Raw genomic sequence first — 26,197 nt, 5'->3', positions numbered from 1 at the left:
GCGCAAGCCAGCAGAAATAATTAGCTACTGTGGACTGATGCAAGCGCTTGACAGAACTGATGGTCTTCCTGTATTCTCCAACAAAATTTATGCCTCAAAGGTAATGCTCAACTTAGTGAATTTCTAGCAAGTTGTTGAGGAGTCATGCAAAGTTTGAATTCTCCTAACATTCAATATGGAATTTTTTTTTACAAAGTAAACAGGAATATGCATTGAAGGTCCTGCTTCTCAAAGAATGTGATCGCTTACAGGAAATGAAGTGATTGCTGACATTCAGATCTATTTCTGTTTAGGTGTTTAAAACGATTAGGAAAAATGGTTTCGTTGGTTTTGGTTTAGCTTGTGCTGTAAGAATAAATTGTTGTGAATCACTGATTTGTTTCACGTATCACTCAGTGTCCTTTTTATATTCCTAATTCAAATATTTACAGACAGCTAGGTCTCTGGCCTTTACAACTAATGAAAAAGTAGGCTAGGGGTTAAAAAAACAAAACGTTTTCAAACCTTAGATTGACAAAACGTTTATTTTTTTGAGGAACACAAATGAGCCCATAGCTGCTTCTGTAATAATAATAATCCTTGCATTTGATATAGCGCTTTTCACGTCGGGAGGACGTTCCAAAGCGCTTCACAGAACACACTGTAAAGTGAATTGACTGTATATTTGTGGGTGAACGCGGCAGCCAATTGCGCACAGCAATGTCCCACAAACAGTCGTAGATTGAAAATGACCAATTTAATTATTGTTTGGGGTTTTTGGAGGGATTATTATTAGGCTCCGTGTGGAGTAAGGAAACTTGCCCAAGATTTCGCCCTGCCTGGAATTGTACTGTAGCCGAACATACAATTCTATACCATAGCAGAACATACAAGCCCATAGTAATATACTAAAGCAATGAATAGAACAGTAATCTTTTTCCATTGACTATCATACAGCTTTCTGATCAGGTTCGTGATTTCAAAATGTGATGGGGATCCTGAAGTGCCAGTGTAAAATGTATGGTAAGTAAACCAAATTTGGGGAAGAATCTATCCAATGTGCAATACATTTGAAATATGAATGCTGCAGTGCAATGTGCTCTGGGAAAAAATGTAATTTCAAAATTCTCAACCTGTGTCTGAATTAATCAACATTTCAGTCTGTTCACGAATAGGAGGGAAACGGGGGAAATCAATACAGCTTTGAGCAAAGTTTTAGTGAGAGATATCTGATGGTAACTTGGTAAATGAATAATTTGAATTTGTTTTTTTTAAATAAATTGTTCAGTGAAAAAGTGTGGCTATGTACCTCTCCAATCTGCAATGTGTGTGTGTTTTATTTCCCTGGTTTGTGGGAGGAGCTTAAGCTGCTTCACACCCATTTGTCTTTTCTTACCTCTTCCTCATGCGAAATCTCAAGAGTTATTTCCAGCTCTGACAAACTGCTCACTCTTTCTCTCTTTCTGCAAAGTCAGGGCAGCAAGTACCGTTAATCCCAATGGCACCACAAACCCTGGAAAGACTCTTTGACAAACTTGGCCACTTTGGAAGGTAAATACTTGTATTATTTAGGGGGATCTTAGTTAGTTTGTACTAAAATTGAATAGTTGTACATAGTAACCTTATTACAGAGTGTCATTTAGAATTACAATTTTTGATCTGGAATTTTTAAATAGATATAACTAACTGTATGTCACAAGTAGTATTTATTGATGAGAAGTAGGAAAATAGTTTTTTGTTCTCTTTCATTTCTAGTTTTGATCGGAAAAACTATTTAATTTCTATTGAGAGAATGAAGGTGGCTTAATTAAGCACATTGCCCTGATTACTGCTTTCATTTGCCACAATAAATGGTTTTGAATTTTTCAGATTCCAAGCTGCCGTTTATTTTGTGGCCAACTTTCAAACTATAGCCTGCGGGATCCACTATTTGGCCTCAGTTTTTCTCGCTGTAACACCGCAGCACCTATGCAAGCTGCCTGGAAATGTGACCGATATCCTGATTTCCAACACCACAGCCAGCCCAGAGAAGCTGTGGGACTTGTGGACCCCAGAGTCGAGGGGCATCATTGCTCAGCTGGATAATGGAGAGATCTGGGAGACTGAGCAGTGCAGCCGCTTTCGAAGGATTGGAGCCTCTGAGTTGGTGAATGAGTTTCAAGGAAACAGGACCCGTCATTCCTGTTCTGATGGTTTTGTATATGATCAGACCCACATGGAAAATAGCATTGTGACTGAATGGGACTTGGTCTGTGACAAGGAATGGTTAGCAAAGCTCACCCAGCCCATCTTCATGATTGGAGTCCTGCTAGGGGCTGTGATATTTGGGGACATTGCAGACAGGTAGCTCTTTCTATTGTTGATTGGATTATATAGTTAAAATTTATAATATTTTCTACATTGAAATGAAATTCTTGCATTATTGAATATAATAATCACCATTAGTTTTATTGGTAACTTTATGAGGCAATTTTTATTTCATGATTTTTTTTTGAAGACGGGACTAATTTATTTTTCCTACCATACATGCACTTGCCCCAGCTATGCTGGCAGACTGGAGACCCATGGCCAGGGCTATATAAATGATGCTTTACATTTAGGTAATGCAATGTCACTGCTTGGTAGAACCTCAACACACTGCTCGGTGAGAAGGGAATCACAAACCATGCATAGAATTGCTCACAGAGTGAGTTCCTGAACTGATCCTGCACTGTGCAGAGGCTAGTCACATCCCAACCAGGAGGGGAACTCATAATAATAATAATCATGCTTGTATTTGATATAGCAAATGCAAGCATTATTATTGAAATGCATGAATACGATTTGGTGTTTTGTGTGTCAGTCTGGCGGAGAGGTAGTGCTCTCGCCTCTGAGTCAGAAGGTGTGGGTTCAAGACACATGTTGGTATTTGCAATCATATTGTCTAAGCTTACACTCCAGTGCAGTGTTGGGGGTGCACTGCATTGTCGGAGGTGCTGCCCTTCAGATGAAATGTTAAAACGAGGTCCTGTCTCTCTGTTCGGGAAGATGTTAAAAATCCCATGGTTCTTTTCGAAATGAGAAGAGACTTTCTTCTGGTGTCCTGGCCAACAATCCCCCAAATCAAATTGTTCACTCACCCATGGCTGTTTGTGGGACATTGCTGTGCGCAATAGGCTGTTGCGTTTCGCTCACAAAATACCCAGTCAAAATATAGTTTAAAGTATATCCTGTGAAGCGTTTTGAGACTTCTTGATGATGTGAAAGGTGCTATATAAAATGCAAGCATTATTATTATTGTTTGCCCTCCTGGTTGGGATGTGACTAGCCTCTGCACAATGCAGGATAAGTTCAGGAACTCACTCTGTGAGGAATTCTATGCATGGATTGTCATTTTTCTTTCACAGAGCAGTATGTTGAAGTTCTACCAAGCAATGACATTGTGTTAACTAAATGTGATACTTATTAAAAACAATTCTTTGTGTGTTTGGGCTCAGATAGGTCATGATATTATTTGAGAACTGAACATTTTCCTCTTAAATGTTGTGAAATACATAGTCACTCAATTTTACTGTAAAATCCCATGAAGCAATTTATGACATTTCCACCAATGTGAAAGATACTATACTAAACGCAATGATTATTTTTATTATTATTAAAGTCAGGAAGAGCTGCAACCTGATGTAGTGCTGAGTAACTGCACCACTTCAATCGTGTGATTTTCCTAGTTCTTAAACAGTCTATCTTTAAAGTGACAAATTTCAGTAGTCTTTTGCCTTAATTATACACCACTCTCGATTTAGGGCTAGAATCGTCTAATAGATGAATTAGTAGACCTGCTTGATTTGGACCGGATGCCGTGGGTAGGCCAGCTCCACACTTAAGTTGATGAGTTTGCATTTTTGCCCATGTGTATGCATGCATATTGCATATATCTACACTTGCAAATTATCTTTCCTATTATTATTTTAAATTGCCTCAAGAGTGGTTCTGTGTAAAGCATCAGCCACTTTGCATGGTATGGGGAGAGAATGTTGCTGGCATAGTTGGGATGATTGGCTATGGCCAACAGGTAGTACAATCATTTGTCTGAATTGAAGCCCGCATGAATCAAAACGTATTACTCAATATGTAATGGGGGCTTCTAGTTCTCAGCAGAGGACTCCACAAGCAGCCTAAATAGAGGTAAACAGACAGTCTTTTACCCCTGTGCTATTCTCACATTCCTCTTAATGACCAGCTACAGAATGGCTTTTGTTCAGGCTTGAGAGCAAGTTGGATAGTTTTGCAAGCGCTTAGTAGAATTCAGTACAAGGAGCAGAGTATTTAACCATTTTTTCTTCTCTTTGGTACTAATAATAAATCACTTCTGGGTGTTGTAAATTGTAGATAAAAGTTCTTTGATAGCAGCCTGAGAAAGTGCCCTGCATTCCTTCCCTTTAAATACAAAATAGATAGTCTCACTGAAAATATTCTATTGTGAAATCTTCGAGCATCAGTATATCCAAGTTGAAAAACATGGAAAATCAAAGGTTATTTAATGGAATAATAAATGGGAAAGTCTGTGTTTGATTAGGCATGAAAACAAATGAATTTGTAATCTAAAATCATTCATTTTGGATAATTTGGGTTTTATTCACAAATTCCTAAACTTGAACTACTTTTAAAATGAAATTTAATTTTAAAAAAGTGTTAAACTGAGGTCCCGTCTGCCTGTTCAGGTGGACGTGAAAGATCCATGGCACTATTCAAAAAGAGAAATGAGTTTCTCCCAGTGTCCTGGTGAATAATTCCACACATACTATTGCTCATTCATTTCATGGCTGTTTGTGGGACATTGCATTGTACAAATTGCCTACAAAATACAGTCCCTATACTTTACAGTGCATTCTGTGAAGTGCTTTGAGGTGGCATCCAGACTTGAAAAGTGCTATAGTAAGTACAAAAAATATTTTCATTTATTAAACACAACAGTGAACCTTTCTGGGGGGGACAACTATATGTTACCTGAACAGCAGCATAGTTTTAGTTTTACTAAGCGGTTTGTTTCATCAGCTGCTTCAATTTGTCGTTTTTGTCCTTTTTATTTTGTTTGAACCTGTCCAGAATTGGTCGACGCTCTATACTATGGTTTACAAGCACAGCTCAGTTTGTGTTTGGAGTAGCTGTTGCGTTCACCTCGGATTACTACAGCTTCATCATTGTCCGTTTCCTCCTGGCCTTGGTATGTATTGATCCTCTGCACCTTTCATTTCCTTTTTTTAAATATGAAATACTCACCTGAGTTAAACGATGGATCCAGCTTTGATTATATATACTACTGATGAGCAGCAAATTCTTTGTAATGCACAGTGCACAATTTCAGGTTTATTTGTGATTGTATGAATTTGATCTAATTGGGTTATTGCAGGCTTAAATGAGCATTCATAATAAGCAGAAGAACAACATTGTATATGCATTAGCCATTATTTCCCTCCACACAGCTTAATAGTCAAAAATAACAATTATAAAGCCATCAGGAATTAGATGCAAACCCACTTCAATGAATCAAATCATCATCTCCTCTCACTTCTTGCCCTCAACTAGAACTTCAGGAAGTCAAAAAGATATTAAGCAGAATAATGTTGTGCTTTGGAGGACAAGTTTGTAGATGAGAGGAGAGAGGATGGAGTTCAATTCTTCTGCTCTACTCAGCTCCCAATCTGAATCATGTCTCGTAGGAGCTATCAAGCAGAGGCTACATTGGGGTCTATTTTATGCTGATCTCTAAAAATAGCACATTTTTCAGTATGACTTCATATAAGGATTTTCCATTTATAGCGTCGTAGCGAAAAGATCACTATAATTAGCAATCAGCATAAGATAGATTCCAGTATGTTCTTACAAGGTGAAAGGAATCAGACGGGGGTATTTTTCTGAGGTTGAAATTCCACACACCTCTAGTCTTAAAAGCCCTTTGGCGGAGGTTGCAAAGGGCAGGGGGCAAGAAAACCCAGCAACAGTGGGAACAAAACTGAGGATATATGCCCTTCTTTGGATGGTAAATACCTTCATCAAAAATTGCTTTGAAAATTAAACATTATGCCCACTAATAATATATAATAAAACAACAACAACATTTATATAGTACCTTTCATGTCAGGAGCGCGTCCCAAGGTGCTGGACAGTTAAGGGCAATGGGAGTGGTATGGGAGTGTGGCTGAAGGCACGGTCAAAGAGGAAGGTCTTGAGATGGGCCTTGAAGGAGGGACGAGGTGAACGGATTCTAGGATTGTTCAAGGGTGGGGGCAAAGAGGCTCAAGGCCCAACCGTTGATGGTGGGGCGGGCATGGCAGGGGACATGGAGCAGACAAGCCTGACGAACAGAGGGTGTGGGCAGGTTGGTATAGTTTCCGTAGGTCACAGAGGTAGGGAGGAGCAAGACTGTGGAGCCTGGAGCTGAGCTGGTCAGGAAGGTTTTGAGCAGAAGGAGAGAATGCAGGTTGTAGGATAGAAAATAGAGTCAAAGAAACAGAGACTTAGGCTATTTGGAGTGGATAATGGTGTGTGGTGGAGGAAGTACGGGGTGAAAGAGCTGTGGCTGTAAGGAGAAAATAACTTGGAGAATTAGAAGAAATGGAAATTAATAATTTTATACATCTACAAAAGGAGGTTGTAAAAAAATGAGCCTCTACAAAAAGAGTATATGAACACTAAGTGAAACTTGGCATCATATCGCTTATGTTGATGACTAGGTAAAGTACATTTGAATACCAATCCTAAATTTCTGTACAATAATTAAATGAGAATAATAAGTAGGAATTGTATATTTAGATGCCTAAATGTAATATTATAGTGAAGTCCCATAGCGTAATGGTTAGCGTGCTCGCCTCTCAAGCGAAAGGACCCGGGCAGGGCAAAACCTTAGGCAAGTTTGCTTACAACACACGCCTCTGTTTACCTAGCAGTAAGTAGGAACCCAGTTGTTAGTCCATTGCCAGACCTCTTTCTGCGGGTAATAATGCCTCCAAAACAATTTGGTCACTTAATCCACGACTTTTGCGGGACATTACTGTGTGCAATTGGCTGCCACGTTTTACCCACAAAACACACAGTCAATTAATTTTACAATATATTCTGTAGAGTGCATTGAGACGTCTCAACAATGTGATAAGGTGCAATATCAAATGCAAGGATTATTATAAATGGAAAGGATGTAATTCTTTCAGGTATTTCTTAATCTATATTTTACTATATTGTTATCAGCTGTAATTCTTACACTTGGCTTTTTTGTGTTTCAAACAGGTTTCTAGTGGCTACCTGGTGGTAGTTTTTGTCTATGTGACAGAATATACTGGACTGAAGGCTCGCACTTGGGCATCTATGCATGTCCATGCCTACTTTGCTGCTGGCATTATGGTAGTAGCCCTGGTTGGATACTTAGTTCGGGCCTGGAGGTATTACCAGCTTGTACTATCACTTGTGACCATTCCTTTTATCTTCTGTTGCTGGCTGTTACCTGAGACCCCTTGGTGGCTTCTGGCCAAAGGGCGTCACGAAGAAGTCCAGAAATTGATGGCCACGATTGCCCGGTGGAATAAGGTTGACATCTCTTGTCAGCTATCCCTGGCTCAGATGAATAGTTCTGAGAATGCAATGGACAAGGAGATAACAAAGGAGGAAACAGTGACCAAAGAAGAGAAAATCAGTATCGTAGATCTTTTCCGCGACTGGAATATGGCCAAGAGGACTATCACTATTTGGCTGGTGTGGTTCACTGGGAGCCTAGGCTATTACGTTAGCTCTTTGGGTTCTGTCAGTCTGGGAGGAAATGAATATCTGAACTTGTTCCTAGCAGGTAAGAGCAAGTTTGCATGGAGATGGAAGTGGAATCACGTGACTACTAAATGTAATGCAAGTAATGCCGACCAACCCATTAGTGTGACTAGAATCTAGTACATTAATCCCTTAAAAAGTTTCCTTTATTTGGAGACACTGCCTCCGGGGGTTTTTGGCGACCATGGCAAAGATAAACAGACAGCTTCTAGTCAGCATTTCTCTCTGACCATACAGTACAACATGTGAACAGCTGTTTGCTCAATGCCACCCTTAAAGCAATGGATCAGAGCACTGCTAATAGTCTTAACTGCTTCATTTTCATTTATTGATACTAAGATAGCAGCTAACTGATGCGTATATGTGAGAGCATTGTTTTAACATGTAAACAAAAGTGTGTGTGTGTGTGTGTGGGCGGGGTGGGGGAGTCACCCAAGGTACTCTTAATCATCGTAATGCAGTCAGCAAAAGGGTGGCACAGACCAATTTCTGGGGGTAGATGGTTTGCCTCTTTTATGTGAGGAATGATGTGCAGTACAGAGGGAACCAAACAAGAATCGATCCAAATACACTATAAATGGGACAAAAGTATAAAATAAATGCATAAAATGTACACAGCTCAAACAGTGGAGCTTTCCAGTATTACATAATGCAACAGGAGCTAATGTAAACCCTGAGCTCTATGGGTCTCTATTCGCATGGGATTTGTGTATTCGTAATTGACATTACATACATGTGGTGGTTGGAAGCACTGCATGGTAGTGCAATTCTACCGTTTAATAATGCCAGCTAAAGAAATGGAGGTAAAATTTGCAGCATTTCATAATTCATTCAATTTGATAACACCTGATGAAGCACTTCATATTTTATCCTATATTATTATTATTATTTGAGACTTTGAGTAAAATTAACATTGTTACTGCATAGTTGACCATGTACATTTCTGTTTAGTACAAATATATTTTTCTATCTTGTTGTTCATGTGTAAGCTAACCAGAGGGTCACAAGTTTGAATTACAGTCTTGCACCATGTTTTAATTCATCCGGCCTCAATGGGTGAGTTTCAGCAGCTTATGGCCAGACTAAAAAATGGAGCACTGCATTATATTCATTTGGGGAATGAGAGAGAGCAAGTGGCAGGAATGTCTCATCTGCAGTTGTGAACCTCTCTTGATGAATCATAGGATGACACTGACAAGTCCATCCTATCCTCTAACCAGCAGGATGAACCATTGCTCCTAGTAGAAAGCTTTGAGACCATAAGAACCAAAGAGCTGCCGTAGTTTTAGTAGTTATTTTAATATGGTGCACCTTAATGTAACTTAATAGAGTCCAAAGCACTGTGCCATGATATGTTGTTGTCCTAACTACTAGTTTGGAGTTACACTGGTAAAAGTCTTGAAATACGTCACATGCCCACAATCTCAGTCAGAAATAATGTGTGGCATGGGGAGATATAATGAACAACTATAGGTGGAACTATTGGAGTAACAGCTTTTCCTTTCACTGGTTAAAAGCGCTCAATGGAACATCCAACTAAGAATTTCTGTCACTTTAAAATCCATATCAGGGAACAGACATCAGCAACAACATAAAATACATCCACAATACTGATGGTGGTTGGGAATCGTATTTTCTTAGGTGAATTTCTGAAATATAAAACCAAAGTAAACGACACTGTAGGTAACAACTTCAATATATTAAGAACAATGTGGCCTAGTTACACCCAGCAGTACACAACAGGAATTATCCTTACTTTCTCCATTTTTCTTCATTTTCAAGTCATACAGTGGAATTAGTTGTGCTGACATAATTTATTGGCCTGCCTTTGGCACCGGAATCCTTTTCTCTGTAGTGAGCATATTTGCTCTGCACCCCATGCTACACTCCGCCATCTGTAACCTTCTGGCACCAGTGCTATACTTTAGCATTTCCTCTCCAGAACTCTCTTGAACTATGGCATTTTTTTAATTCTCCTGGTTGGAGTCTGTTGTACCATGTTTCTGGATCCACTGAATATAATCCTTGAATTTGATATAGCACCTTATCACAAACTATAACGCCCACAGCCTACTTTTCACTTATGCATCATTCAACCTATTGTCTGTGCAGGGACTTTATCCATTGGTTATTCTATGAACCGCTGTTCTTGAGGAGCTGTCCAATCCATGGTCATCTTATGATCTGCTAGATTATTTGACGATGTCGATCGTGAAAGAGTCAATTTCAGAAAAGCTCTTCCAATGGGTGGGTTTGCTCTTCAGTATAATGACAAAGAAAAGCTTTTATTTACTTTTCTTATAATCATTAGAAAATACAGCAGTCTATTACTTCCTCTATTACAGCACTTGATGCATAACATTTGTAAAATTGTGCATAGACCTTGCCACCTTCATGTAGTGTAAGTAGCCTGTGTAATTGCATTGTCTGTATTCACTATGACACAAATGGTGCCAACACAGTGCTTCAAATGCGATGAGAACAATCATTTTCTTCAGACGGTTATCTGATACCTTGTCTACCTTAATAAATTTTGCCATAACACATGGGTTAATAACAACTGACATCACACTAGAAGAGAGATCTAGATAATCACCCCATTCACATTCAGCTGTGCAGCTTTTATGTTATTCTATTTCAATTAATTAGCGTTGCAATCATTTCAATAAAAGTTGAGTATCTAGACCAGCTTGCGGTCTTCAATTAATTTGTCAACATGTGAATCACTGCAATAATTTCCCCCTGAATAATTCTATCACATGCAAAGCTTTCCTTTTGTTTATTGGGTTTCATTTGTTGATCCCCTAAATAAGTTATCTGCTGTCGGAAGTAGCCACTTCATAAAATAACACTGGAGTTGCTAATCCACTAACTTCTGGATGCCTCAGACTATTCCAGCAATTAATTGAATCAACAAATTACTTTATAAATTAGTCAATGAATAAAACAATTACTCAATAAATTATCTATTGCTATATCCCTTCATAGGTTATGAAATGGATTTTTATCAGTAACTCATTCTTTGAGGAATAGACTAATTCAAACAACTCTTTACTGATTTTTCCAATTATTTCTGTTTGGAAAAAACGATTCCCTTGTGTATTGTTTAACCTCTATATACATGATTATTGTATCCAGGCCCAGGACACTGTACTCTGCCTGCTGTACCCTGCCACCATTGTGCTCTTTCTTGTAGTTCAGATTACTCTGCATTTCTTCTGTTGTGTGACTGCCTCTGTCCTTTCTTCCAGCTGATGTACTCAACCTATTGTGCCTTGCATTTCTCACACTGCTTTCTTTTCTCCTGTTCCAGTCAATCCTGGAACCCTCTGACAACCTGCTCAATCTGCAGAAGCACTCACCTCTTTATGTGCAATTCTGCCCTGCTGCGGACTGTGCTTATGGAAGACCATTTATATCTACCAATTAGTTGGCCTCTGTTGTAGTCAATCTGCATCCTGTGGCTCATTTTCTCTTATGCCTTCCTCCAATTTTCATCCATTATCAGTCGCTCGTAAGTTTTTACACATTTTGATTTTCATCGACCAAAGAATCAATGAATTGCTTTAAAAATTAGTAACCTAATTAAGACAGTTACAACAATAAAAGAGTGTGCATTTATATGCTGTCCTTCAGGTAGGGTCATTTTGGAGAACTTTCCCAGGATGGAGTTGGTCGCCAAGCAAGAGGGAAGCGGAAGGGTGGCTGTAAGCGTATTTGAAAAGATAGGTCTTGAGGTGGGACATAAAGTATGATAGAGTTATAGAGGGAGAATTCCAGAGGTTAGGGGATCTAAAGACATGGCCACCAATGGTGGCATAGAGAAGGCTACAATGCTCAATTTTGTTTTTGGCAAACTCCAAGTTTTAGGTTGTAATCACACTATTACACCATAGTCACTCAGCAAAATGAGAATGAAGATACATTGAGTTAAGTTGAACTAAAGTATTGTATTATATTCAATTTAAATATCCGAGTCCAGATTCCTACATATCTACTTGTTGATCTGACCTGGATTGAAATCTACCACTTGAGATTCTCCACGCTCCTAATTCATTTCACAAGAAGACATTTGCTGAAGTAACACCTGACCATTTATTCAGATCATTTTAGTTTCGTCTCTAAGCTTCCTAAGTCTAAAACTCAGTATGTGTAACAGAAGTTGAAAATAGTGATTCAAAGTCATAAGTAATGCCTGGCAATCAACAACAACAACAACAAAATTACATTTATAGAGTGCCTTTCAAGTTGGGAGGACATCCCAAGCTGCTAGACAGTCAGGGGTTAGGACCCGAGTATGGGGGAGGGGTGGGTTAGGGGTGAGGGAAGGCAGAGAGGTGGGAGGGCAACCGAAGGCACGATTGAAGAGGAGGGTCTTGAGATCGGCCTTGAAGGAGGCAAGGAAGGAAGTGTGGCGAAGGGATAGTGGGATGGAGTTCCAGAGTGTGGGGGCAGAGAGGCTGAAAGCTCAGCCACCGATGGTAGGGTGGTTTGGGTGGGAGACATGGAGCAGACCGGAGCCCGCTGAACAGAGGGAGCGGGCAGGTTGGTAGGGAGTCAGCAGGTCAGAGAGGTAGGAGGGGGCAAGGCCATGGATGGCCTTGAAAGTGAGGACAAGGATCTTGAATTTGATCCAATATGCATGATGCTGATTGACAAGAATTCTGCTGTGATGCAGTCTACTTTCAATGGTGTGTTGGAGCAGAGTTCCTGCAGGTTGTCTACTTGTGCTCACATTATGAATGCCTGATTCCTGCACCCTCCACCCATGCTGGTCTGATGGTTCCCAATATACTGGGACTATGGCAATACGATGCTAAGGAAAGCATATCGTCAAGAATAAAGAACACAAAATGTAAGGTCATGGAATATTCTGATATTTTACTATATTCACCATAAGGGAAGCTGGGAGACAAGCCCAGAACATCTTTTCAGAATATTAATTGAATTGGATAGCACTCACGAGAGAACAAACATATTTCCTCCTAATCTTGATATTAAAAACAAAATTTGATGTTGTGCAACAATCAACACAAATATGTTCTTCTACCTGCCAAAGCACCGTATTCCTACAAGTATTACAGTAGAGTATTTTCATGTCACTGAGGACCTTTATAACCAGTAATATAAGGGGCTCCTGGAAAAGGTACAATACAAGGATGATAATACACTTTTTTCTGTAAAGGTGACATTGCACTGTATTTTCATTTTTGTCTTATGAGTGTGTACAGTGTACAAGCAGGCTAGCAACTGTTGTATGAAACTATCGCAGCAAAATGTTTAAACAATAGATTTCCAAATATGTTCAGGCTTAAACTAATCAGATTTCAAAATGGTTGGATTACAATGTTTTTTTTAAATGTCCTTCTCCATACCGTTACATGTACATTTGATCCAGGAAAGAAAAAAAATCCATGCAGTAATAGTCACCTTAAATTCCACAATGCCACTCAGTCATTGACTTTATGTGAGGGGGAGACGCTCTGCAGATAGGTTTCCCTCCACCTTCCAAAGTGCAAGATTCTACAACCTCAGGCAGCTTAAAAGGCAGCCGAAAACTAACAATCGCATCATGTCAGGCAGTGACCCAGTTGTGAAATGTACCTTTTATTTGTTGTGCTATGTTACGTGGCAAATTCTGTTGTGAACTATCAAGTACTTGCATGCATTTCTAAAAACATATACATTTATTACGCTTATTAAACTCCATTCTATTCTTTTGCTCCTGACAATTAGCTGTTGCCACTAAATCGTCTTCAGCTGTGAAGGCAAGGAAGGCAGTGTGTGTTCCCCATGACGTGTATGAGTGTGCCTAGTCTAGGTGCGTTTTGTTCTTGAAACTCATTCTTAGCTAAGAAAGTGGATGAATGACCTGTTCTAACGACGCACCAAGACACTATCTGCTAGGCAGTTCACAAGAGCGGCTGGGGGTGGGGAGGAAAGTTCTCCGTCTTGATTTTGCATACTGTACAACTCTTGCACCTGGTGGCAGCTGGTCTGTGATTATCCTTTCCAATCTACCAACTCAATGAATGTAGTAAGAGGGAGATTATAATTCCAAACCTCTGACTGGGATTCTCTGGCTGTAGATCTGCAGGAGTTCCCCAAGGGGTAACTGTTGCAACTCATTATCTGCTATATTTGGCACACTGTTTTGCTGTTGACGTATACAGCTGTCAGATGCTATCCAGGAGACAGATTTGCTTTTAATCTGCTTTTCTGAATTTTTGCTTAAACAGACAGTTCTAGTCCTGTATCCCTAAAGAACTTGTCATCATACAGTCCTTGTTTTCTGTTTTGAAAAGTGGTCTTTAGAATTATAATTGCGGGACTTAAAACCTGCTGCATTTTAAAATCTGCCCATGTTTGTTTTTAAGTGGAACATTAACCTCTTGCCTTGCCTGCTAACATGAGCCGTAAAAGCAGCTGAGGATGAATATGAGAATTTACCATCTGTGTTGCTATTTAACTTAAGAGTTTTGGCCAAAGAAAAACATCTGAAGACATGATATGAAGAAAGGTTGCAGGTGTAACATATTACAACAACTTTGAGCCTGAAGCCCCATTTATTGTATTTTTAAAGAGAAAATTGCCAGCCAACTTTCAAAATATTTGTGATTTTAACTATGACATTTCACAACCTAGAGGATTTTTTGGCCACAAATTATTTTTCCAACAATATTTCAGCTTGTATTGATGTGGGGCATAACATTGGTGGTGGGGAGGGTTGGGGGGAGGAGAAGGAATATTGCACAGCTTCTTTATCTTCACGTTGTGACCTGGCACCTGATGAACTGGGATGAAATCGCGTCATTAAAGAATGAGCTGTCACAAAATGTTGAACTTTGTTCAAGTGAACAGTTCCTTGTGCGAGTGAACATACTGAGGAGGCTGTTGCTTGGGGAACTTATTTTCTCTATTAAACTCTACTACAACAATAAAAATTACAAAACCAAAATACTACAGATGTTGGAAATCTGAAAACAAAAACAGAAGTTGCTGGGAATGCTCAGCAGGTCAGGCAGCATCTATGGAGAAAGGAAAGTCAGTCAACATTTCAGGTCCACGACCCTTTGTTAGAACAAAAATGACATTTGTTTAGCGCCTGTCTCTATGAATTCTATTAACGTGTCCAGGGACTTCTAATAGTTTTGATTTCAGCAAGTTGTAACTTCCACAGTTTCACGGTTCATCTCCATCTGCTGCTTGTACATCAACAGCATGACATTTGACAAAATAGCCCCTCCCCATCTGCAATTTGTTGATTTACATTGCAAGCACACTAAGAATAGCACACTGGTGACTCTTCATCCAACTTCCATCTTAAATACAAACTTCCCTCACTGTCCTCCTGCCTGAGGAAGCCATAGAAAATCAGTCCACCCTAGACATACACAATTAAGGGCATTTGCACTGTAATCCACATTCCTATGGCATATGGTCCAGTCAGGAAACCTGCTATCAATAGGTCTTCTCTCATTGATGTATAAATCTGACTCAATGCATTATAAGCATAGCTCTGAAGTAACACTGGAATCCACTTGTGAGCTGAAGCTCTTGCCAGTGAAACTCTGATTGAAATAAAATAGTGCATGGTAGGGAGTCTGGGAATTTAACATTACGTATCAGATACAACAGATAAGACAACAAATTCCAATGAGCTTAGTTTTAGCTATTCTCATCATTGGTCTGATCAGTTCTTAATTTTATTTATACAATCTTTATATAGGTGACTTACCATAAAAAGGAGGTGCTAAGGGATAGACTTTCTTTCCATTATGGTCATCCAATTTCAGTGACATGTATCCTCAGATAAAATATGTCTTGGGCTAAAAATGTTCTCTCTATTCAGCACACACAATGTATCCTCACCCCAATTTTCAAAGTGCAATATAAATGGTATCACTTCCCATACAAGCTATCTTTATGGTATCTCAGTCAGATTGATAGTTCTGTAAATGCAGAATTATGGACAGTTTTTGTGCCCATCCCCACTAGGAACTGTATTGATACTCCAATTCTACTGGTTTATTTCACTCAGTATTTTACAGACACTAGGATGAGATGGCCTCCTTCCTGCTCTGTTTTCAAACCCATATCCCAGAGTTCAAAGAGGATAAAAAACTATCACAATCACAAATATGAGATGGGGGGATTGAGATTTATAAATAGGATACTGAATAGATCATGTTAGGATATCGGTTAGGCTGGAATAGGTTGGAATATTGTGTTAATTTTGGACATGACATTGCAGAAAGACGTCAAAGAGATGGAAAGTGTAGTGCAAGTTCACTAGAATGATACAGGGTTTAAGATAATATATGTATGGAAAGAGGCTAGATCAATTGGGACTTTTTCCACTAGAACAGAGCAAATTGATCAGGTGTATGATAGAACTGTATAACATTAAAAAGTAAACTTTAGTATTTCCTTTAGTTTGGGAAATGAGTAACAAAAGGGGGAGTGTTAGGTTAACAGATGCACGAAGAGGAGACAAGTAGTTAGGATATGGAATTCATAAATGTTGGAGATTGATTAATAGAATCATTCAAAATTGAATAAGCACCCAAGAAACAAAACTATTAAGGGATATGGAGAAAAAAATTGAAGTTGGAATTAATATAAAGGATGACTTAAAATAACAGAAATAGCAATGGTATAAACACAATTGACTTTTTTGATGCTGCAAATTTCTGTTTTTATCACATTTAGCATTTCCTATTCAGTCCACTGAGAGACTCTTTTGAAAGTCTAGATGCATTACATCATACGTTAAATTGGGATACCCACTTTATCAATTTTTCACAATAAAACAAAAATGTAAAATTACATAGTGCCTTTCACATCAGGAGAATGTCCCAAGGCACTGGACAATCCAGGAAATGCACCCAAGCTGGAGGTTGGGGTCGAGGAAGGTGAGGGGGGAAAAGATAGTTGAAAGTATGATAAAAGAGGAAGGTCTTGAGATAGACCATGAAGGGGCAAGACGAAGGGACTCTGGCATGGAGTGGGGCATGTACACTGAAAGCCCAACTGCTAATGGTGGAGTGGGGGAAGTGAAGCACAGCGGGGCAAAACCATGGTTAGGTTAGGATGAGGATCTTGAACTTGATCCGTTGTGGGTTGGCGAGGCAGGCGAAGTTAGGGGTGAGTAAGCTAGTGGGGCTATCTAGAACATCTGCCTCCATCTGGAAGCTGGTATTTCAGTGTAGGTAAAATTAATATGCAGATCTTGTCAGAGTGTCTGGCATATATAAATACTGCTGCAAGCTTGCCTTGCTTCTTAATGTTGATTAAAAAAGGAAACAAAAATATTTAAAACACATAATTAAGCTGTTATTTTATAATTGGCAAATTTGTTAAAACAGTCACATAGGACCTAACACACTTTATTATCACATGGGTTTTATCCCAAAAGGGTGAACTGCTGCTCTGTATGAGCATTCAATGTGGAAGTGGTTGTGTTTCCAAATGGAAGAGGGGAAGAAATATTAGGCAGTTGAGCCAGCATTGTATTTACATCCTTCAAGTAATTTGTTCAAGAAGGTAGGCAGAGACCATCTGGATGGAGTGAATAACTTTCAGCCTCCTTTTTATATAATTTTTTTTTGCATTATTCAAAAAATTCCTGAAAATGGGGCAATGTTTATTTAAAATGAACTGAGTTTAATGATCATATTTATAATATTCTACATTTTCTAAGTAGCCTTTATGAAATAAAAAAAGAAACCAAACAGGATTTCAAAATTACTTTGTTTCTAAGAAAACCCATTTGCAGAACGTGCTTCCATCATTGTTCATTTGTTGTCAGACCAATATCACTGTACATTGGTCATGGTGATGGGTTCTGCCATGATTGCTGTTTCGTGACCTACTTATTCTCAAAGTTCTGTTGACACTGGCAATCCAGAAGAGGCCGAAGAAATTTAATTTCTTTATTATTTGAATTTTATCTCTCTGGATTCTGTTTCCTTCTAATTAGATCTGATGTGTTTGGAGTGAACTTGATGGCAGTGAACAAAAGCCAACGGGAACCATGTTTGAAAAAGTCTTTTTGTGAACTGTTGTCGATGAGTAAAGACATGGTAAAATAAATTACTGAAAGGTGGATCTCAATGATACACTTTGTTCAGATGTGTTTGTTAGGGAGAAAATAGAAAGTCCAGCACATAGCCATATTATTAGCCAGGGTATTGAAAGCCAATTTGGAGAGATTCCAATACAGTAGCAGCAATGGTTTCTGAGATGAACAATAATGCTTTGGACATCTTCAAAGATGCAAATTACACCAGGTATTCATTTCCAGCATTGACTTGTATAATTGTGGTGTGGTCCCCATGGTAGTATATTGAGAACACTATGATAAAGTGCACTAATAGTGAAAATCCCATTCTAAGTGCTCATCATCAGAGTGCCATAAACATACTGCTACGTAGAGCATCAACCCCCAATGTCTATTGGTAAGCAACCCTCTGGAGTATATAGTACGACTTTGAAATTTAATTTTAATTCCAAAAATATAGAGCTGTACTGTGGATAAATGCCCATTCGTTAACCAATTAGATGGCTGGAGTTTCATGGCTGTTTACTGGTACATAATATAACGATTACAAGTCGACATTTCAATTGGCTTGCCAGCCATTGTGCTATCCAGTTGAAAATAAAAGTTGTTGGAAGTATGACATACAACTTGTCTCATTGATCAGCTGTCTACTGTGCAATTCTTCATTAGATTTTACTGCATGCAACTACTGTTTCAAGATTTAAACCCTTTGACTCCAGCTTTCTTGTCTGTCTAGATATCTTTAATATCCGTCTTGGCCCTACAAGTAAGAGGTTTGAATATGCACAAAACAGGTTAAGTCCAACATATAACAAATTACTATGTTTCATATTTATTATCACCTCTCAACTGTATGCAATTTTATTTCCTAGCAGTCATAGTATTTACTTGAGAATGTAGTTGATGACATAAATTGCATTGATGTATCTGTTTTCAATGTTGTATTACAGTATTACCATTGAGGTATGTTGGTGATGTAAGTTTGTGAATATAATCCCCTCTACTTTTGAGTTTCCTATCTCAGCCATGCCACGTGGGAAGGCTACGCACTTCTCTACAGAGAGGGAGGTACAGAAAGTCAGAGGAAAGCCATCCTACGGCATACGGCACAATAGTTGTTTGTACGTCTTAGTGGTCGGTTTCAGAATGGCAGAGGCAAATAGCTGGGATCAGATCAGGTGCCTGCCCTTTTAGCCAGAAATGGCATGGAGAAACTCGGAAAGGGGAAGAGGGAGAAAATGTACATCAATTGTTTTCTTTATTTTATTAATGAGAATATTAATTTTATTTTTGATATATATAATGCAAGGATTTTTCTTATTGTTGTTTATTTTAAAGGTGTTTTTATTGAATAACTCTTCCAGTTGTTTTTGCTGTACAACCTTTGCATTATGTATTATTGTGTACTGATTGACAGGCGCAGTGGAGCTTCCTTCCTATATTATTGCTTGCTTTGTGATGGACAAATTGGGAAGAAGAAATACATTAGCACCATCCCTGTTCTTGACCGGCCTGGCTTGTTTTCTCAGCATGGTGGTTCCTCAGGTAAAACCTCTCCGACTTCTAACCCCCTACACCCTGTCCGCTCCTTCCATTCAGTGGGCTCTGGCCTGCTTCACGTCCCCCGCCTTGCTCACCCCACTATCGGTGGGCGAGCCTTCCGCCACTCTGCACCCACCCTCTGGAACTCCATCCTGCAGTCCCTCCATCTCGCCCCCTTCCTCGCCACCTTCAAGACCCACCTCGAGACCCTCCTCTTCTAACGTGCTTTCGGTCTCCCTGCTTCCCCCCCCGCCCTCCACCCTCCCCCACCCCGACCCTCAGCTCGGGTCCATAACTCTGTCTATCCAGGGCCTTGGGACGTCCTCCCGATGTGAAAGGCACTATACAAATGTAATTTTGTTGTTGTTATATGAGATTTGTTTTTCTTTGTCTCAAAGATTAGTTGAAGGTTACCAAGCCTGTCATCTCTTTTATGTCCAGCAGCCCTGTTCTCATCAGGTTTCACTGGCTCCCCGTTTCCTAGCAGATTGACTTAACTCATTCCTAAAAATTCCTTGGACCCTTTGCACCTTCCTACCTCTGATCTTCTCCTTCTGTGATCTTCTCTAGCCTCTATCTACTGCTCATCCCCACTGCTTGGCAGACTTGGGCCTTCAGTGCATCACCCACCCTCTCTGCCCCATTATCGGTGTCTGACTTGGAAATTCTTTTTAATAGTGTCTACGGTCTTGCCTCTAAATTTCTCTCTGTTGCAACCTTTCTTATTTTGCCCACGAGGATAATGTCTTTTCAAATTTCCCTGCCACCAAAAACATGCAGGCTTTTGAAAGCTAGTTTGGTGTCTGATTTCTCAGTAAAGGAAACCTTCAGCCCTCCTAGGACTTGCCAGCTCATTCGGAATATTGAGAACATTTGGAGAAAGCATGAAGTGCCCATAACTTGACATGTGTAACAGACAATGTTAAGTTAACAACAACAACAACAACAACTTGGATTTATATAGCGCCCTCCACGCCAGATGGCGTCTCAGAGTGCTTCAGAGCGCTCAAAGTTAGTATGCCTAATTCATATTAACAGGTAAGACACCTGAAAAGTACTCTTGAGACTTCTCAATGACATAATAAGTGCAGGTATTCTGACATGCAGACTCCAGCATATTTTGTTTTCCAAGTTGAACATTTGAATAAAAGTAATTTCAGATGATGTGCTTGGGAAGTGATCCTGACTGGATCTTTTCTATTTGCTGCAGGACATTGAGGCTCTGTCTATCACTCTGAGCATGATTGGAAAGTTTGCCATAGCTCTGGCATTTGGGCTGATTTATCTGTACACCGCGGAACTGTATCCTACTATAATACGGTAAGTTCTGCATATAAAGTACAATTTATGTTTATACAGAGCTTTTCATGTCGGGAGGACATCTTAAAATGTTTGACACTGCTGTCTGGGCACCTGAGCTGGAAGTAGGAGCCAAAGGGTTTGGGGAGTAGAAAGATGACCAAAAGCAGGCTGAAGAGGTACGGGTTGAGATGGGCTTTGAACAAGGTGAGAAAGGTATAAACATATATACACTGCTTGAGGCTGATTACAGTCAATCAAATAAACCTGATCTTAAAAAAGAGAGAAACGAGAATAATCAAACCATAGCTATTAAGTGCTTTAAGATATTTGTTCATGTGGAAGCCACTATGTAAATGGGCAATAATAATAATAATAATAATAATCCTTGCATTTGATATAGAGCTTTTCACGTCGGGAGGACGTCCCAAAGCGCTTCACAGAACACACTGTGAAGTGAATTGACTGTATATTTGTGGGTGAACAATAGGCTAGTCATTGCCTGTCAGTGTATTATTTGATCATTGGGGTTGGGGGTGTAGCTCATTCCTGGCTTCACCAATGTCCACAATTACACTTTGCAGCATAGGCCTGGCTAGCAATCAGAAACTGAAGCCCTACTTTGATTTATTTCTCCTTCTCCAGTGCAACACATGCCCCCTATCAAGCATGCACACTACATACCTTTAGATATCCTGCAGACCTGCAATATATGTTGGTATCATGCTTTGGTATTAAAGATCAGGTAATATAGGCAACTCCGCCATGATGTGGGAAATCACTTCCACCAATGTTGTAACATAGAGCATCGGGGAGTCCTGTAGATTAATGGTTAGAGCACTTGCCTCGCAAATGAGAAGACCTGGGTTTGATTCCAAGCCAGGTGAAGCATTGGGTAAGTTTCCTTATTCCACACACCTCTGTTTAACTGGCAGTGAGTAGGAACCCGGTTGTTAGTCAATTGATGGATCGCTTTTCCGGGGGCAATAATCCCTTAAACAAAAATTTGGTCACTCAATCCATGACTGTTTGTGGGACAATTGATTGCCACGTTTCGCCCACAAAATATACAATCAATCAGTATATTCTGTGAAGCGCTTTGAAATGTCTCAAAGACGTAGAATTATTATTATTATTATATTATTATATCGTTGCTCCAGAGTGCTGCACCATGACAATGCTTGAATCAATAATATTTTTTTGATGCTCGATGTGGATCTGCCGAATTTCCAATAAATACTTTATATCACAGCTTGAAATCTCCACAATGCAGACATTTTTTTCAATACAATTAGGTTTGAGAAATAAGCTGGAGCAAAATATAATATATAAAACGAAAAACCCTGTAGTTTAGCACCTTTTTACGTCTGAAGGACGCCTGAAAGCATTTCACAGCATACACTAAAGTGCAGTGACTTTGTATTTTGTGAACCAATGCAGCAGCCAATTTTCTCACAGAGATTTGGTTACAAAAAAAGAAAACATTGCTTAAATTGGATTGCAACATTAGTGAACATAATGCTGCAATCATAATGCATAATGCTGGCACTCCACTGTTCAAGACTCTTTTTTAAATCTTGCTTCTATGGATGAGAGTTACAAGTTGATTTTAAACAATGTTTTCTTTCAGTTCTTTGGCTGTGGGCAGTGGAAGTATGATGGCCCGTGTTGGAAGCACAGTGGCTCCTTTCTGCGTTCTCTTGTCTGCAGTATGGATCTTCCTACCACAGGTAATGAGAATCACAGGTAATGGTTCCCCCCACCACAAACAATGTGCTGCAATGAGGCTCCACTGTACAATATCTAAGACAGAGATTACATTTAGTAAAATTGTAGGTAATGAAATAGGTAGTGAGATTATGGAACTTGCTGTCTGAAGTGTCTGTTGAATCAAGTTGTGTCAACGCATTCAAGAGGAAGCTGGACCTTCACGTGAAGGTGACGGCAATAGAAGGATATGGGAGGGTATAAGGAATGGGTGAAGAATCGTAGAATTTAATCACAGACTGGTTGGGTCGAGTGGTCTGTTTCTGTGCTGTACATTCTTTGCAAATCTTATAAATCTTTGTAATTGTAATTACCTCAAAGTGGAGGTCTTTCTGACATCTAACACTGGAGGAATTCTTCATTGGTTGCTAAATTTATCAACCTTGATGGTGTGACCTTTAAGATGGGATACAATAATAATAACAATAATATATTTTCTGTGACTCAAAAATAAATGTTATAATAATAATAATAATCCTTGCATTTGATATAGCGCTTTTCACGTCGGGAGGACGTCCCAAAGCGCTTCACAGAACACACTGTAAAGTGAATTGACTGTATATTTGTGGGCGAACGCGGCAGCCAATTGCGCACAGCAATGTCCCACGAACAGTCGTAGATTGAAAATGACCAATTTATTATTGTTTTTGGTTTTTGGAGGGATTATTATTAAGCGTGTGGAGTAAGGAAACTTGCTCAAGGTTTCACCCTGCCTGGAATTGAACTCAGGTCTCTCGCTTGCAAAGCGAGTACTCTAACCACTGAGCTACAGGACTCCATATTATAAATATCCACAAGTGTGAAAATGCTGGATTTTTTAAAAAAATAGTCTCAATCAATAAATATTTATAAACACATGTGTTCTTTATCTGTTTTTGGCAGCTCATTGTCGGAGTCATGGCCTTTGTGACTGGCTTGTTAACATTGATGCTCCCGGAGACCCTTGGCAAGCCCTTGACACAGACCTTCCAGGAAGCTACAGAATTGCAAGCAAAGGTCAAATTAGCCAAAATCAAAGGAGCCTCCCAGGCAGAGGCAGGATGTAGCAATGCATCAGTGGCAACGCTAGAAAAACAAAGCTATCCTATTGATGGGGCAGAGAAATTGAAGGAACAACAGCAGCTCATCGAACATTTAACAAAGTTATAGATGCTCAAACATTTATTCATAGCATAGGCTCTGAAACAGGAGATTTACAGTATCTGTGGACTGGTTAGGTGCCAGTCCTTTAAATCTGTTTACTAATACAACTTTAAGAGAGGTTTAGAAATATGAGAAAATCTAAAAAAAATCCTGAAATGAAGTTTTTTGGTTTTCCTGCTCTAGATGGAAGTTAGTTATCCCAGTAGTCTGCAAACTAGATATCTCACATGAATTGTGGTCCATGCTGACTTACATCTACTGGAATGTAACTACAAAATGAATATTGATTGATAACAGACTGATAACAGCCTACAGTAGGCTGCATTTAATATTCTTAGGAACTCTCTTTTCTAGTGAATAATTACTCCTGGATTCTGATCCACTGAAATTGTAAGAATATGTAATTTTTACGGTTTTCTAGGGCTGGATGCTGAAAGCTTTTTTTGAGGGAGAGGTATTCAGATTTACAAGAAACAAAGACCAATATTTGTATTAATTGTTCTCAACCAAAAGTCAAACAAGCTGATTCTGTTAACGGCAACTGCAATTTGAACAATACTGGATCACCTATAAGAAACATTGAACATATACTTTATATTTTACTGCTACCTGTCTCATAATTGCTAGCTATCCCAACTGTACTTCGGATTATTTTAAGAAATCATTTCATAAAAATCGCTCACAGATCACACACTACCTGTAGCCAAGAGGTCACCACTACTGCCTCGGAACAGCATGACTTCTGATTTCTGTTCCTCACTCTACGAAAACATCTGGTCTGTTCATGGCATCGACCCAAAGTGATATAGCTCAGAATCAACACTCTCCAGAGTGAGGAATTGAACTGATATCCTCACACTATGTGGTGCAACATATACATACATATAGAATCATTTTGAACTTGCATTCATAACAATTATTTTAACTATCGACAATACAAAAAATATTTTGTGCCAAACACTAAAAGTATTTAAACTGTATAATAATATGTCAGACAATGGGTTAGAGTAACCATTTGAAATTTGACCTCCACTAAATATTTTTTCCAATCTTTTTTGCTTTTCTCTCCCTCCTCTCACTTATTAATGATTCCAAATGGGGTTTCCCCCCAGTAACCAGAATGGCATCACTCATGGCTTGATGGCCAACAGGAATTCTGCTCCAAAAGCCGGCCACATAAGAGGGGAATTCCTGTGCGTTAGCGTAACGTGCTTATGGCTTCTCTATGAAGAAATCCTACTAGAAATGGCCACATGTAAGATCCCTAAGATTGGTAAGCTACCAGTCAGGGAAGTCTGGATGGAAATCTAGTCATCTTTGAGAATCTAATGTTGTAACTTACCCCTCGTGTTCTACATGTGGACCCGTTAAGTCCCGAGGAAGCATGTATTTGAACTCACGTCTATATTTTTGGTTTATGAAGAGAATGCCATTACTATACCACCGTCTCATTCACCTCATTCCTCCCAGATAGTAGTGCTTCGATTTCGCAGAAGCTTCGGAGCAACACTGTTCAAGTCATACATCAGTTAACTCATAGATTTCTGTGACTGTTTCTCCTATGTTTCAGAGTTCAGATTAAAACACGAGTGTAACAAGGACATATATCAAGCCTCCAATATTATAGAAGAGTGGGTGATATGATGTAGCAGTATTAAAAGCTGGATGGATCACCTTGTATTTCCAGGTTGCACAATGCAGCTCATTTGACAAATGATAAGTCAGTGCAAATTTGGATACATTACAGTTATGCATAACCGGCGTCCAAGTGCAATTGTTATTTTCCAGAGCATTGGTGCAAATTGGTGCTAAAATAATTAATAATAATAACCCTTCCATTTGATGTCTTCGAGATATCTCAAAGCTCTATACTGTAAAGCAAATTGACTATATTTTGTGGATGAAATGCGGCATTTCATGGCATTTCCATGCAAGCTACACTTTCTAATACCATTCATATCTGCTGTGACAATACTGTGACGAAAATGACAAAAGATGTGGAACAGTACTGTTACAGTACAAAATCTTATTTAGGTCCAAATTAAATTAATTTTCAAAACTAACCTTTTTTTTCTTGCATTGGGCAGGAAAAGTATTCTCTGTCAAATCCTAACTCAATGTAATACCATTTCATTTCATTAAGGCCTTTTATCACTTTGGAAGGAATCATTGACATAATATTTCAGATACTGTGGAATATTTTACTGATTGTTTTGAATAAAATACTACAACATAAATGAAAACATCCGCTTAAAGTTCTCTGAATAAAGTGACATTGGATAACTAGTGAATGTTAGCCCCTTCACTAGGAGAGATATAAAGCTAGGCTGGAAAAAAAGGTACTTAGGGCAGTGTTAACTTACATGAACAACATTCAAACCTCTATATGTTAGCATAGAGAAGTTTCTGTATGGTGCAAAGGCAGTAAATCTTCAAGCTTCAGCACCTCACCATATTCATATAATTAAGCTAAAATAAGTTTCATTTGTTCATAAGATGAATCAAATCACTATTTCTGGCAGGTCAAATTATAAATGGAGCCTACACCCTGGATATTTAAACAAATTATTTGTGGATGTCTGAAACAAAATCAAATTTGTGATAAGAGAA

General features: G+C 39.1%; 1 protein-coding gene across 1 annotated transcript; it reads left to right on the top strand.

Moving 5' to 3' along the window:
- The first annotated feature begins 985 nt into the window (after positions 1-985).
- Positions 986-25,830, top strand: slc22a16 (solute carrier family 22 member 16). Its single transcript, XM_007893972.2, has 9 exons — positions 986-1,002; positions 1,451-1,530; positions 1,849-2,322; positions 5,065-5,182; positions 7,243-7,795; positions 19,254-19,381; positions 20,589-20,698; positions 22,308-22,407; positions 23,327-25,830. Exons 1-9 carry the CDS (start codon positions 1,000-1,002, stop codon positions 23,591-23,593), a joined length of 1,833 nt encoding a protein of 610 aa, XP_007892163.1. The 5' UTR covers positions 986-999; the 3' UTR covers positions 23,594-25,830.
- Positions 25,831-26,197: the final 367 nt, after the last annotated feature.

This window comes from Callorhinchus milii, unplaced genomic scaffold (genome assembly GCF_018977255.1).
Source record: "Callorhinchus milii isolate IMCB2004 unplaced genomic scaffold, IMCB_Cmil_1.0 Scaffold3, whole genome shotgun sequence".
NCBI classification, from domain to species: domain Eukaryota; kingdom Metazoa; phylum Chordata; class Chondrichthyes; order Chimaeriformes; family Callorhinchidae; genus Callorhinchus; species Callorhinchus milii.
The sequence above is the reverse complement of the archived record's forward strand: the minus strand, read 5'-3'. Positions and strand labels throughout refer to the sequence as shown.

Bases quoted from the DNA above. Each gene is read 5' to 3' on its own strand.
- slc22a16 (XM_007893972.2), top strand. The intron at 7,796-19,253 runs GTAAGAGCAAGT...ACTGATTGACAG, and splicing joins TCTGAACTTGTTCCTAGCAG to GCGCAGTGGAGCTTCCTTCC. The intron at 19,382-20,588 runs GTAAAACCTCTC...TATTTGCTGCAG, and splicing joins TCAGCATGGTGGTTCCTCAG to GACATTGAGGCTCTGTCTAT.